The 15,047-nt window shown below is 19.6% G+C and overlaps 1 protein-coding gene across 20 annotated transcripts in view; it reads right to left on the bottom strand.

Annotated features, from left to right (window-relative positions):
• LOC145260330 (echinoderm microtubule-associated protein-like 2) overlaps nucleotides 1-15,047 on the bottom strand; it is a 488,936-nt gene that overhangs the window by 13,534 nt on the left and 460,355 nt on the right. For all 20 annotated transcript variants that reach the window (XM_080118228.1, XM_080118235.1, XM_080118233.1 and 17 more), the window contains 2 exons: nucleotides 6,827-6,914; nucleotides 4,207-4,302 (listed from right to left, as the gene is read on the bottom strand). In XM_080118228.1, the coding sequence (XP_079974354.1) occupies nucleotides 4,207-4,302; nucleotides 6,827-6,914 (184 nt within the window). The remainder of the gene's footprint in view (nucleotides 1-4,206; nucleotides 4,303-6,826; nucleotides 6,915-15,047) is intronic.

Genomic DNA, 15,047 nt, shown 5'->3' with positions numbered 1-15,047 from the left:
ATGAAAAGGAAAAAATGAAAAGGAAAAAATGAAAAAAGGAAAAATGAAAAGGAAAAAATGAAAAGGAAAAAATGAAAAGGAAAAAATGAAAAGGAAAAAATGAAAAGGAAAAAATGAAAAGGAAAAAATGAAAAGGAAAAAATGAAAAGGAAAAAATGAAAAGGAAAAAATGAAAAGGAAAAAATGAAAAGGAAAAAATGAAAAGGAAAAAATGAAAAGGAAAAAATGAAAAGGAAAAAATGAAAAGGAAAAAATGAAAAAAGGAAAAATGAAAAAAGGAAAAATGAAAAAAGGAAAAATGAAAAAAGGAAAAATGAAAAAAGGAAAAATGAAAAAAGGAAAAATGAAAAAAGGAAAAATGAAAAAAGGAAAAATGAAAAAAGGAAAAATGAAAAAAGGAAAAATGAAAAAAGGAAAAATGAAAAAAGGAAAAATGAAAAAAGGAAAAATGAAAAAAGGAAAAATGAAAAAAGGAAAAATGAAAAAAGGAAAAATGAAAAAAGGAAAAATGAAAAAAGGAAAAATGAAAAAAGGAAAAATGAAAAAAGGAAAAATGAAAAAAGGAAAAATGAAAAAAGGAAAAATGAAAAAAGGAAAAATGAAAAAAGGAAAAATGAAAAAAGGAAAAATGAAAAAAGGAAAAATGAAAAAAGGAAAAATGAAAAAAGGAAAAATGAAAAAAGGAAAAATGAAAAAAGGAAAAATGAAAAAAGGAAAAATGAAAAAAGGAAAAATGAAAAAAGGAAAAATGAAAAGAAAAGGAAAAATGAAAAGAAAAGGAAAATGAAAAGAAAAGGAAAAATGAAAAGAAAAGGAAAAATGAAAAGAAAAGGAAAAATGAAAAAAGGAAAAATGAAAAAAGGAAAAATGAAAAGAAAAGGAAAAATGAAAAGAAAAGGAAAAATAAAAAGAAAAGGAAAATTTAAAAGAAAAGGAAAATTTAAAAGAAAAGGAAAATTTAAAAGAAAAGGAAAATTTAAAAGAAAAGGAAAATTTAAAAGAAAAGGAAAAATGAAAAGAAAAGGAAAAATGAAAAGAAAAGGAAAAATGAAAAGAAAAGGAAAAATGAAAAGAAAAGGAAAAATGAAAAGAAAAGGAAAAATGAAAAGAAAAGGAAAAATGAAAAGAAAAGGAAAAATGAAAAGAAAAGGAAAAATGAAAAGAAAAGGAAAAATGAAAAAAGGAAAAATGAAAAAAGGAAAAATGAAAAAAGGAAAAATGAAAAAAGGAAAAATAAAAAGAAAAGGAAAATTTAAAAGAAAAGGAAAATTTAAAAGAAAAGGAAAATTTAAAAGAAAAGGAAAATTTAAAAGAAAAGGAAAAATGAAAAGAAAAGGAAAAATGAAAAGAAAAGGAAAAATGAAAAGAAAAGGAAAATGAAAAGAAAAGGAAAAATGAAAAGAAAAGGAAAAATGAAAAGAAAAGGAAAAATGAAAAGAAAAGGAAAATGAAAAGAAAAGGAAAATGAAAAGAAAAGGAAAAATGAAAAGAAAAGGAAAAATGAAAAGAAAAGGAAAAATGAAAAGAAAAGGAAAAATGAAAAGAAAAGGAAAAATGAAAAGAAAAGGAAAAATGAAAAGAAAAGGAAAAATGAAAAGAAAAGGAAAAATGAAAAAAGGAAAAATGAAAAAAGGAAAAATGAAAAAAGGAAAAATGAAAAAAGGAAAAATGAAAAAAGGAAAAATGAAAAGAAAAGGAAAAATGAAAAGAAAAGGAAAAATGAAAAGAAAAGGAAAAATAAAAAGAAAAGGAAAATTTAAAAGAAAAGGAAAATTTAAAAGAAAAGGAAAATTTAAAAGAAAAGGAAAATTTAAAAGAAAAGGAAAATTTAAAAGAAAAGGAAAAATGAAAAGAAAAGGAAAAATGAAAAGAAAAGGAAAATGAAAAGAAAAGGAAAAATGAAAAGAAAAGGAAAAATGAAAAAAGGAAAATTTAAAAGAAAAGGAAAATTTAAAAGAAAAGGAAAATTTAAAAGAAAAGGAAAATTTAAAAGAAAAGGAAAATTTAAAAGAAAAGGAAAATTTAAAAGAAAAGGAAAATTTAAAAGAAAAGGAAAATTTAAAAGAAAAGGAAAATTTAAAAGAAAAGGAAAAATGAAAAGAAAAGGAAAAATGAAAAGAAAAGGAAAAATGAAAAGAAAAGGAAAATGAAAAGAAAAGGAAAATGAAAAGAAAAGGAAAAATGAAAAGAAAAGGAAAAATGAAAAGAAAAGGAAAAATGAAAAGAAAAGGAAAAATGAAAAGAAAAGGAAAAATGAAAAGAAAAGGAAAAATGAAAAGAAAAGGAAAATTTAAAAGAAAAGGAAAATTTAAAAGAAAAGGAAAATTTAAAAGAAAAGGAAAATTTAAAAGAAAAGGAAAAATGAAAAGAAAAGGAAAAATGAAAAGAAAAGGAAAATGAAAAGAAAAGGAAAAATGAAAAGAAAAGGAAAAATGAAAAGAAAAGGAAAAATGAAAAGAAAAGGAAAATGAAAAGAAAAGGAAAAATGAAAAGAAAAGGAAAAATGAAAAGAAAAGGAAAAATGAAAAGAAAAGGAAAAATGAAAAGAAAAGGAAAAATGAAAAGAAAAGGAAAAATGAAAAGAAAAGGAAAATTTAAAAGAAAAGGAAAATTTAAAAGAAAAGGAAAATTTAAAAGAAAAGGAAAAATGAAAAGAAAAGGAAAATGAAAAGAAAAGGAAAAATGAAAAGAAAAGGAAAAATGAAAAGAAAAGGAAAAATGAAAAGAAAAGGAAAAATGAAAAGAAAAGGAAAAATGAAAAGAAAAGGAAAAATGAAAAGAAAAGGAAAAATGAAAAGAAAAGGAAAAATGAAAAGAAAAGGAAAAATGAAAAGAAAAGGAAAAATGAAAAGAAAAGGAAAAATGAAAAGAAAAGGAAAAATGAAAAAAGGAAAAATGAAAAGAAAAGGAAAAATGAAAAGAAAAGGAAAAATGAAAAGAAAAGGAAAAATGAAAAGAAAAGAAAAGGAAAAATGAAAAGAAAAGGAAAAATGAAAAGAAAAGGAAAAATGAAAAGAAAAGGAAAAATGAAAAGAAAAGGAAAAATGAAAAGAAAAGGAAAAATGAAAAGAAAAGGAAAAATGAAAAGAAAAGGAAAAATGAAAAGAAAAGGAAAAATGAAAAGAAAAGGAAAAATGAAAAAAGGAAAAAAAATGAAAAGGAAAGGAAAAAAAATGAAAAGGAAAGAAAAAAAAATGAAAAGGAAAGAAAAAAAAATGAAAAGGAAAGAAAAAAAAATGAAAAGGAAAGAAAAAAAAATGAAAAGGAAAGAAAAAAAATGAAAAGGAAAGAAAAAAATGAAAAGGAAAGAAAAAAAATGAAAAGGAAAGAAAAAAAATGAAAAGGAAAGAAAAAATGAAAAGGAAAGAAAAAATGAAAAGGAAAGAAAAAAAATGAAAAGGAAAGAAAAAAAATGAAAAGGAAAAGAAAAAAATGAAAAGGAAAGGAAAAAAATGAAAAGGAAAGGAAAAAAATGAAAAGGAAAAGGAAAAAGGAATAGGAAAAAGGAATAGGAAAAAGGAATAGGAAAAAGGAATAGGAAAAAGGAAAAAGGGAAAGGAAAAAGGGAAAGGAAAAAGGGATAGGGAAAAGGGATAGGGAAAAGGGAAAGGAAAAAGGGAAAGGAAAAAGGGAAAGGAAAAAGGGAAAGGAAAAAGGGAAAGGAAAAAGGGAAAGGAAAAGGGAAAGGAAAAAAGAAAAGGAAAAAAGAAAAGGAAAAAAGAAAAGGAAAAAAGAAAAGGAAAAAAGAAAAGGAAAAAAGAAAAGGAAAAAAGAAAAGGAAAAAAGAAAAGGAAAAAAGAAAAGGGAAAAAGAAAAGGGAAAAAGAAAAGGGAAAAAGAAAAGGGAAAAAGAAAAGGAAAACAGAAAAGGAAAACAGAAAAGGAAAACAGAAAAGGAAAACAGAAAAGGAAAAAAGAAAAGGAAAACAGAAAAGGAAAAAGAAAAGGAAAAAGAAAAGGGAAAAAGAAAAGGGAAAAAGAAAAGGGAAAAAAGAAAAGGGAAAAAAGAAAAGGGAAAAAAGAAAAGGAAAAAAGGAACGGGATTCTAAAGTCTAAAATATATTTTAGTAATGCAAATAAAAGTGTAACGTTTTACTGTAGTTCTATTTCAAATTTTAGAAATGTTAGAATATGCCCTTTTGTTTTGTAGCCGCTTAAGATCTGGTATGCTTTTTGGATTTTATTCTTCAAAAAGAAGTCACTATACCTGCACAGTTGAAACTTAAGGTACAAGTACTCGTGGCCCATTCCAGCTCCCTAATGGTGGTTGGGGTTGTCTGCTGCTTACAAGTTGATGCAGTCCCTTGAAAAAAAAAAAAAAATTAATTGAAAAGTTGGAGTAGAAAAAAAAAAACATAAAAAGAAAAAATATCAAACAAAAAAAATTCCCTTTAAAACAAGATCATATTAGTTTAATAAAATAGTGTTTGTAATTTAATCTGATGAAGTTTGTGTTGTTATGAGGGTCACATTACAAATAAAATGTAACAATGGAAATAAATCACTATTTTTGTTTCTGGCATTTCATTTTGTGCAATTGCTTTTCAGCCGTTCTCATAACAAAATTTTACCAAATAAATATCGTCCGTCGTCTGTACAAGTATACATGCAGCAGCAAGTTTCACTAATGTTTGAACACCGATTTTGTTGAACAAGAAATATAATTTTATGGATCATTCACTATTTTGTTTTTTTTTTGCTATGAACGGTTGTTTTTATAGTAGGGATCCCAGTGTAAAATATTTATTGGTACCTTAACTATACAAATATTAGTTAAAATATATGGTGCTTTTTTAGAATTACACCTAATTAAAAAGACAAATACAGGAACATTCTTAACGTACATACTCATCATGGAACAAAGAGGTCATATTCCAAAAATCATAAATTGATCAAGTAGTTTTATTTTTAATCAAGAAAATCAAATTCTACAATTTTTAGTGATTAAAAATAATTGTTAATTAATAATTATTAATAAAATAATATGATTTGTAAATCTCGGTAGTTGAATTGTTGAGCTTTGAATTTTAACACATTCTAAAAAACATGACGTCAATCAGTTCCCTTCCCACTAATTCATGAAATTTAATTATCTTAGAAAAAAAAAAAAAAAATTACATGATCAATTCACAGGATTTGATTTTTGGAATATGACATTTTTGTTCTGTGACGAATATGTACATCATAAAAATTTGTACTTTTAAAAAATTTCTTTTATTAAGTGTAATCTCCATTATATAAAAGGAACTTTGTGTGTGAGAGTTTGTTGCTTATAGATTCCACAATGGCTGGGCTAGTTTTTATGAAATTGCACACAAATGTACTTTATGTATCGAACAGTGTTCATACATAGGTTTTGTATCGGATTGTCTTCGATAACTATCAATAATCGAAAAAATCTGAAAAAGAAAGCGATTTTGAGCAATGTTAATACCTTGTACAACCTAAAATCACAAGTGCATTTGAGAAATTTTATTACCATATATGCAGAAAGACCTAGCATATAAAAACAGTACGTCCTTTAATATGACGGGCAAGTCCAAAACGAATGCTTCTGTTTAGAGCACAATTGAATCATAATATTTGACTATTGCATTTTAAACTTTAATTCAAGTCATCTTTAAAAGGCAAAACGGCTGCACGCGTTTTTGTATGGCCAAGAAAGGACAGTTTTCGGGGGGGGGGGGTTACTAGTTTTTAGAACTTTTTATATACGCCCTAAATCATAATATCTACGATTTGTGAACGGACGTCGTATCTACAGTTATTTCCATCGACTTTTATAAAATTCATGCTATGCCATCTTTTCATGTGTTTGTTTATACGAAAAAGACAAACAAAGCAAAACTTACCGAAACACAGCTGTCAGTGGCCTTTTGTGCTGGGACGTCTTGAAAGCAATTAACGTTGATCAATGAGGGGAAAACCCTTCATATCAAACAATTGCTATTCATTTCAGAGTTCCCCTTTTTGGGGAGAGCTTGGTTTCCCCAACATCGTGGAGAAACAAATGGAATGGTGGAAAGCCGAACTGGTTTTCAGCCAACGTTCATTTCTGCACCTGGTGAACTCCTTCACTCAGTTAACTTTTTGATTGACATCGCTAAATTCGCACGCTTTTCACTTCCTATGATTTCATAGCGTAACGGTAAGATGTCACGTTTTCTTTCACATTCTTTTCTGCCTTTGCGTCACAGGTTCAAACCTACTTGCCTACTAACACTTTTTCCCCCCCCTCAAAACACCCGGGCAACCCCGCTAGTTATAATAAAAATTTTATAAAATCAAGAGTAGGTTCTTTACAGTGCAATGTAGACTTCAATATATTTTGGAGTAAGTCACTGCAGAGAGGTACGTGAAGCTTCCTCCCGGTGCACTGTGACAGGTCTTAACTAAAGCAGGCCATCAATCGATTTGATTTAAAAATGGCTGATTTCACTAGTTTTGATTACAATAAAAACATGGTACGGTGAAACGTTCATTGATCATCATTCAATGCTGGGCAACTTCAGATCTCCTTGCTAGTTCTAAATAAACACCAAATATACTTATTCAAATGGATCTAGCTATATCTATTAACAAGACTTTATTATAGATAGAAATCATTATCAAGTTACTGAGTCACTGTGCCAAGAACTATACTCCGAGCATAGTAGGAAGTAATAAAACTTAAAAGTGACAAACAAATAATTTGTTATTGCAATCTCATCAGTTCTGTGTTGTCGCTATATTTTTTATACAAGATCTTAAATTACTTTGTTTGATGTGAATATATTGTTTAAAGAAAGAAAGTATGTGTGGTACTCTGTGTAACAGATGTCACTTACAATAAAGGACTTCATAATCGCCAGAATTGCTCTGAATATATTGACTGCATGTTGACCAATCCAAGTGCGTGATAAAACTGGAATGACCCTGAAATGACAAACGCGACAAAAATAAATGGCCACCAAGTTGAAAAAAAAATAAATAAATAACTAAAAGGAAACAGTACAACAAGTTTTATATAAATCATTAACAGAATATTGATAATTTAAAAAAATTTTTACAAATCAAAAACAAGTTAAATCTCAAAACATTTTAGACAGCATAATATGAAATACAAATAACAAAATGTTTTAGCTAAAAAAAAAAAAAAAAAAAGTATTAAACGCACATGAAAATCGCATTTCAAGTGAAAATTTTTTGATATATTTTACATATTAGGAAAAAATAAGTATGTCCGGCAAAATTAAAAATTATTGAACAGAATTTTAATCCCTTTATTTCTATCTATTTACTATTATATAAAAATTATTGAACAGAATTTTAATCCCTTTATTTCTATCTATTTACTATTATTTCTATCTATTTACTATTATATAAAAATTATTGAACAGAATTTTAATCCCTTTATTTCTATCTATTTGCTATTATTTCTATTTGCTATTATTTCTATTTGCTATTATTTGCTATTATTTCTATCTATTTGCTATTATTTCTATCTATTTGCTATTATTTCTATCTATTTACTATTATTTCTATCTATTTGCCATTATTTCTATCTATTTACTATTATTTCTATCTATTTACTATTATTTCTATCTATTTACTATTATTTCTATCTATTTACTATTATTTCTATCTATTTGCTATTATTTCTATCTATTTACTATTATTTCTATCTATTTACTATTATTTCTATTATTTACTATTATTTACTATTATTTCTATTATTTACTATTATTTCCTATTATTTCTATTATTTACTATTATTTCTATTATTTACTATTATTTCTATTATTTACTATTATTTCTATCTATTTACTATTATTTCTATTATTTACTATTATTTCTATTATTTACTATTATTTCTATCTATTTACTATTATTTCTATCTATTTACTATTATTTCTATTATTTACTATTATTTCTATCTATTTACTATTATTTCTATTATTTACTATTATTTCTATCTATTTACTATTATTTCTATCTATTTACTATTATTTCTATCTATTTACTATTATTTCTATTATTTCTATCTATTTACTATTATTTCTATCTATTTACTATTTCTATTATTTACTATTATTTCTATTATTTACTATTATTTCTATTATTTACTATTATTTCTATTATTTACTATTATTTCTATCTATTTGCTATTATTTCTATCTATTTGCTATTATTTCTATCTATTTGCTATTATTTCTATCTATTTGCTATTATTTCTATCTATTTGCTATTATTTCTATCTATTTACTATTATTTCTATCTATTTATTATTTCTATCTATTTGCTATTATTTCTATCTATTTACTATTATTTCTATCTATTTACTATTATTTCTATTATTTACTATTATTTCTATTATTTACTATTATTTCTATTTACTATTATTTCTATTATTTACTATTATTTCTATTTACTATTATTTCTATTATTTACTATTATTTCTATTTACTATTATTTCTATTATTTACTATTATTTCTATTTACTATGATTTCTATTATTTACTATTATTTCTATTATTTACTATTATTTCTATCTATTTACTATTATTTCTATTTACTATTATTTCTATTTACTATTATTTCTATTATTTACTATTATTTCTATTATTTACTATTATTTCTATTATTTACTATTATTTCTATCTATTTACTATTATTTCTATTATTTACTATTATTTCTATTTACTATTATTTCTATTTACTATTATTTCTATCTATTTACTATTATTTCTATCTATTTACTATTATTTCTATTATTTACTATTATTTCTATTATTTACTATTATTTCTATTTACTATTATTTCTATTATTTACTATTATTTACTATTATTTCTATCTATTTACTATTATTTCTATTATTTACTATTATTTCTATTTACTATTATTTCTATTATTTACTATTATTTCTATTATTTACTATTATTTCTATTATTTACTATTATTTCTATTATTTACTATTATTTCTATCTATTTGCTATTATTTCTATTTACTATTATTTCTATTTACTATTATTTCTATTTACTATTATTTCTATTATTTACTATTTTTTCTATTATTTACTATTATTTCTATCTATTTACTATTATTTCTATCTATTTGCCATTATTTCTATCTATTTACTATTATTTCTATCTATTTACTATTATTTCTATCTATTTACTATTATTTCTATCTATTTACTATTATTTCTATCTATTTGCTATTATTTCTATCTATTTACTATTATTTCTATCTATTTACTATTATTTCTATTATTTACTATTATTTACTATTATTTCTATTATTTACTATTATTTCCTATTATTTCTATTATTTACTATTATTTCTATTATTTACTATTATTTCTATTATTTACTATTATTTCTATCTATTTACTATTATTTCTATTATTTACTATTATTTCTATCTATTTACTATTATTTCTATCTATTTACTATTATTTCTATTATTTACTATTATTTCTATTATTTACTATTATTTCTATCTATTTACTATTATTTCTATCTATTTACTATTATTTCTATTATTTCTATCTATTTACTATTATTTCTATCTATTTACTATTTCTATTATTTACTATTATTTCTATTATTTACTATTATTTCTATTATTTACTATTATTTCTATTATTTACTATTATTTCTATCTATTTGCTATTATTTCTATCTATTTGCTATTATTTCTATCTATTTGCTATTATTTCTATCTATTTGCTATTATTTCTATCTATTTGCTATTATTTCTATCTATTTATTATTTCTATCTATTTGCTATTATTTCTATCTATTTACTATTATTTCTATCTATTTACTATTATTTCTATTATTTACTATTATTTCTATTATTTACTATTATTTCTATTTACTATTATTTCTATTATTTACTATTATTTCTATTTACTATTATTTCTATTATTTACTATTATTTCTATTTACTATTATTTCTATTATTTACTATTATTTCTATTTACTATGATTTCTATTATTTACTATTATTTCTATTATTTACTATTATTTCTATCTATTTACTATTATTTCTATTTACTATTATTTCTATTATTTACTATTATTTCTATTATTTACTATTATTTCTATCTATTTACTATTATTTCTATTATTTACTATTATTTCTATTTACTATTATTTCTATCTATTTACTATTATTTCTATCTATTTACTATTATTTCTATTATTTACTATTATTTCTATTATTTACTATTATTTCTATTTACTATTATTTCTATTATTTACTATTATTTACTATTATTTCTATCTATTTACTATTATTTCTATTATTTACTATTATTTCTATTTACTATTATTTCTATTATTTACTATTATTTCTATTATTTACTATTATTTCTATTATTTACTATTATTTCTATTATTTACTATTATTTCTATCTATTTGCTATTATTTCTATTTACTATTTCTATTTACTATTATTTCTATTTACTATTATTTCTATTATTTACTATTTTTTCTATTATTTACTATTATTTCTATCTATTTACTATTATTTCTATTATTTACTATTATTTCTATCTATTTACTATTATTTCTATCTATTTACTATTATTTCTATTATTTACTATTATTTCTATTTACTATTATTTCTATTTACTATTATTTCTATTATTTACTATTATTTCTATCTATTTACTATTATTTCTATCTATTTACTATTATTTCTATCTATTTGCTATTATTTCTATCTATTTGCTATTATTTCTATCTATTTGCTATTATTTCTATCTATTTGCTATTATTTCTATCTATTTACTATTATTTCTATCTATTTATTATTTCTATCTATTTGCTATTATTTCTATCTATTTACTATTATTTCTATCTATTTACTATTATTTCTATTATTTACTATTATTTCTATTATTTACTATTATTTCTATTTACTATTATTTCTATTATTTACTATTATTTCTATTTACTATTATTTCTATTATTTACTATTATTTCTATTTACTATTATTTCTATTATTTACTATTATTTCTATTTACTATGATTTCTATTATTTACTATTATTTCTATTATTTACTATTATTTCTATCTATTTACTATTATTTCTATTTACTATTATTTCTATTTACTATTATTTCTATTATTTACTATTATTTCTATTATTTACTATTATTTCTATCTATTTACTATTATTTCTATTATTTACTATTATTTCTATTTACTATTATTTCTATCTATTTACTATTATTTCTATCTATTTACTATTATTTCTATTATTTACTATTATTTCTATTATTTACTATTATTTCTATTTACTATTATTTCTATTATTTACTATTATTTACTATTATTTCTATCTATTTACTATTATTTCTATTATTTACTATTATTTCTATTTACTATTATTTCTATTATTTACTATTATTTCTATTATTTACTATTATTTCTATTATTTACTATTATTTCTATTATTTACTATTATTTCTATCTATTTGCTATTATTTCTATTTACTATTATTTCTATTTACTATTATTTCTATTATTTACTATTTTTTCTATTATTTACTATTATTTCTATCTATTTACTATTATTTCTATTATTTACTATTATTTCTATCTATTTACTATTATTTCTATCTATTTACTATTATTTCTATCTATTTACTATTATTTCTATTATTTACTATTATTTCTATTTACTATTATTTCTATTTACTATTATTTCTATTATTTACTATTATTTCTATCTATTTACTATTATTTCTATTATTTACTATTATTTCTATTATTTACTATTATTTCTATCTATTTACTATTATTTCTATCTATTTACTATTATTTCTATCTATTTACTATTATTTCTATTATTTACTATTATTTCTATTATTTACTATTATTTCTATTATTTACTATTATTTCTATCTATTTACTATTATTTCTATTATTTACTATTATTTCTATTATTTACTATTATTTCTATTATTTACTATTATTTACTATTATTTCTATCTATTTACTATTATTTCTATTTACTATTATTTCTATTTACTATTATTTCTATTATTTACTATTATTTCTATTATTTACTATTATTTCTATCTATTTACTATTATTTCTATTATTTACTATTATTTCTATTTACTATTATTTCTATCTATTTACTATTATTTCTATTATTTACTATTATTTCTATTTACTATTATTTCTATTATTTACTATTATTTCTATTATTTACTATTATTTCTATTATTTACTATTATTTCTATTTACTATTATTTACTATTATTTCTATCTATTTACTATTATTTCTATTATTTACTATTATTTCTATTTACTATTATTTCTATTATTTACTATTATTTCTATTATTTACTATTATTTCTATCTATTTACTATTATTTCTATTATTTACTATTATTTCTATTATTTACTATTATTTCTATCTATTTGCTATTATTTCTATTTACTATTATTTCTATTATTTACTATTTTTTCTATAATTTACTATTATTTCTATCTATTTACTATTATTTCTATCTATTTACTATTATTTCTATCTATTTACTATTATTTCTATTATTTACTATTATTTCTATTTACTATTATTTCTATTTACTATTATTTCTATTTACTATTATTTCTATTATTTACTATTATTTCTATCTATTTACTATTATTTCTATTATTTACTATCTATTTACTATTATTTACTATCTATTTACTATTATTTCTATTATTTACTATTATTTCTATCTATTTACTATTATTTCTATTATTTACTATTATTTCTATTATTTACTATTATTTCTATCTATTTACTATTATTTCTATTATTTACTATTATTTCTATTATTTACTATTATTTCTATTATTTACTATTATTTCTATTATTTACTATTATTTCTATTTACTATTATTTCTATTATTTACTATTATTTCTATTATTTACTATTATTTCTATCTATTTACTATTATTTCTATCTATTTACTATTATTTCTATCTATTTACTATTATTTCTATCTATTTACTATTATTTCTATTATTTACTATTATTTCTATTATTTACTATTATTTTTATCTATTTACTATTATTTCTATTATTTACTATTATTTCTATCTATTTACTATTATTTCTATTATTTACTATTATTTCTATTATTTACTATTATTTCTATTATTTACTATTATTTCTATTATTTACTATTATTTCTATCTATTTACTATTATTTCTATTATTTACTATTATTTCTATCTATTTACTATTATTTCTATCTATTTGCTATTATTTCTATCTATTTACTATTATTTCTATCTATTTACTATTATTTCTATTATTTACTATTATTTCTATTATTTACTATTATTTCTATTATTTACTATTATTTCTATCTATTTACTATTATTTCTATCTATTTACTATTATTTCTATCTATTTACTATTATTTCTATCTATTTACTATTATTTCTATCTATTTACTATTATTTCTATTATTTACTATTATTTCTATCTATTTATTATTTCTATCTATTTGCTATTATTTCTATTATTTACTATTATTTCTATTATTTACTATTATTTCTATCTATTTACTATTATTTCTATTATTTACTATTATTTCTATCTATTTACTATTATTTCTATTATTTACTATTATTTCTATCTATTTACTATTATTTCTATTATTTACTATTATTTCTATTATTTACTATTATTTCTATTATTTACTATTATTTCTATTATTTACTATTATTTCTATTATTTACTATTATTTCTATCTATTTACTATTATTTCTATCTATTTACTATTATTTATATTATTTACTATTATTTCTATCTATTTACTATTATTTCTATCTATTTACTATTATTTCTATCTATTTACTATTATTTCTATTATTTACTATTATTTCTATTATTTAATATTATTTCTATCTATTTGCTATAATTTCTATCTATTTACTATTATTTCTATTATTTACTATTATTTCTATCTATTTGCTATTATTTCTATTATTTACTATTATTTCTATCTATTTACTATTATTTCTATTATTTACTATTATTTCTATTATTTACTATTATTTCTATCTATTTACTATTATTTCTATTATTTACTATTATTTCTATCTATTTACTATTATTTCTATCTATTTACTATTATTTCTATCTATTTACTATTATTTCTATCTATTTACTATTATTTCTATCTATTTACTATTATTTCTATCTATTTACTATTATTTCTATCTATTTACTATTATTTCTATTATTTACTATTATTTCTATTATTTACTATTATTTCTATTATTTACTATTATTTCTATTTACTATTATTTCTATTATTTACTATTATTTCTATCTATTTACTATTATTTGCTATTATTTCTATCTATTTACTATTATTTCTATCTATTTACTATTATTTCTATCTATTTACTATTATTTCTATTATTTACTATTATTTCTATCTATTTGCTATTATTTCTATCTATTATTATTTCTATTATTTACTATTATTTCTATTATTTACTATTATTTCTATTATTTACTATTATTTCTATCTATTTGCTATTATTTCTATTATTTACTATTATTTCTATTATTTACTATTATTTCTATTATTTACTATTATTTCTATCTATTTACTATTATTTCTATTATTTACTATTATTTCTATCTATTTACTATTATTTCTATCTATTTACTATTATTTCTATCTATTTACTATTATTTCTATCTATTTACTATTATTTCTATCTATTTACTATTATTTCTATCTATTTACTATTATTTCTATTATTTACTATTATTTCTATCTATTTACTATTATTTCTATCTATTTACTATTATTTCTATCTATTTACTATTATTTCTATCTATTTACTATTATTTCTATCTATTTACTATTATTTCTATCTATTTACTATTATTTCTATCTATTTGCTATTATTTCTATCTATTTGCTATTATTTCTATCTATTTGCTATTATTTCTATCTATTTGCTATTATTTCTATCTATTTGCTATTATTTCTATCTATTTGCTATTATTTCTATCTATTTACTAT

This window comes from Euprymna scolopes, chromosome 36 (genome assembly GCF_053919585.1).
Source record: "Euprymna scolopes isolate OS-2025 chromosome 36, ASM5391958v1, whole genome shotgun sequence".
Lineage (NCBI taxonomy): Eukaryota > Metazoa > Mollusca > Cephalopoda > Sepiida > Sepiolidae > Euprymna > Euprymna scolopes.
The sequence above is the reverse complement of the archived record's forward strand: the minus strand, read 5'-3'. Positions and strand labels throughout refer to the sequence as shown.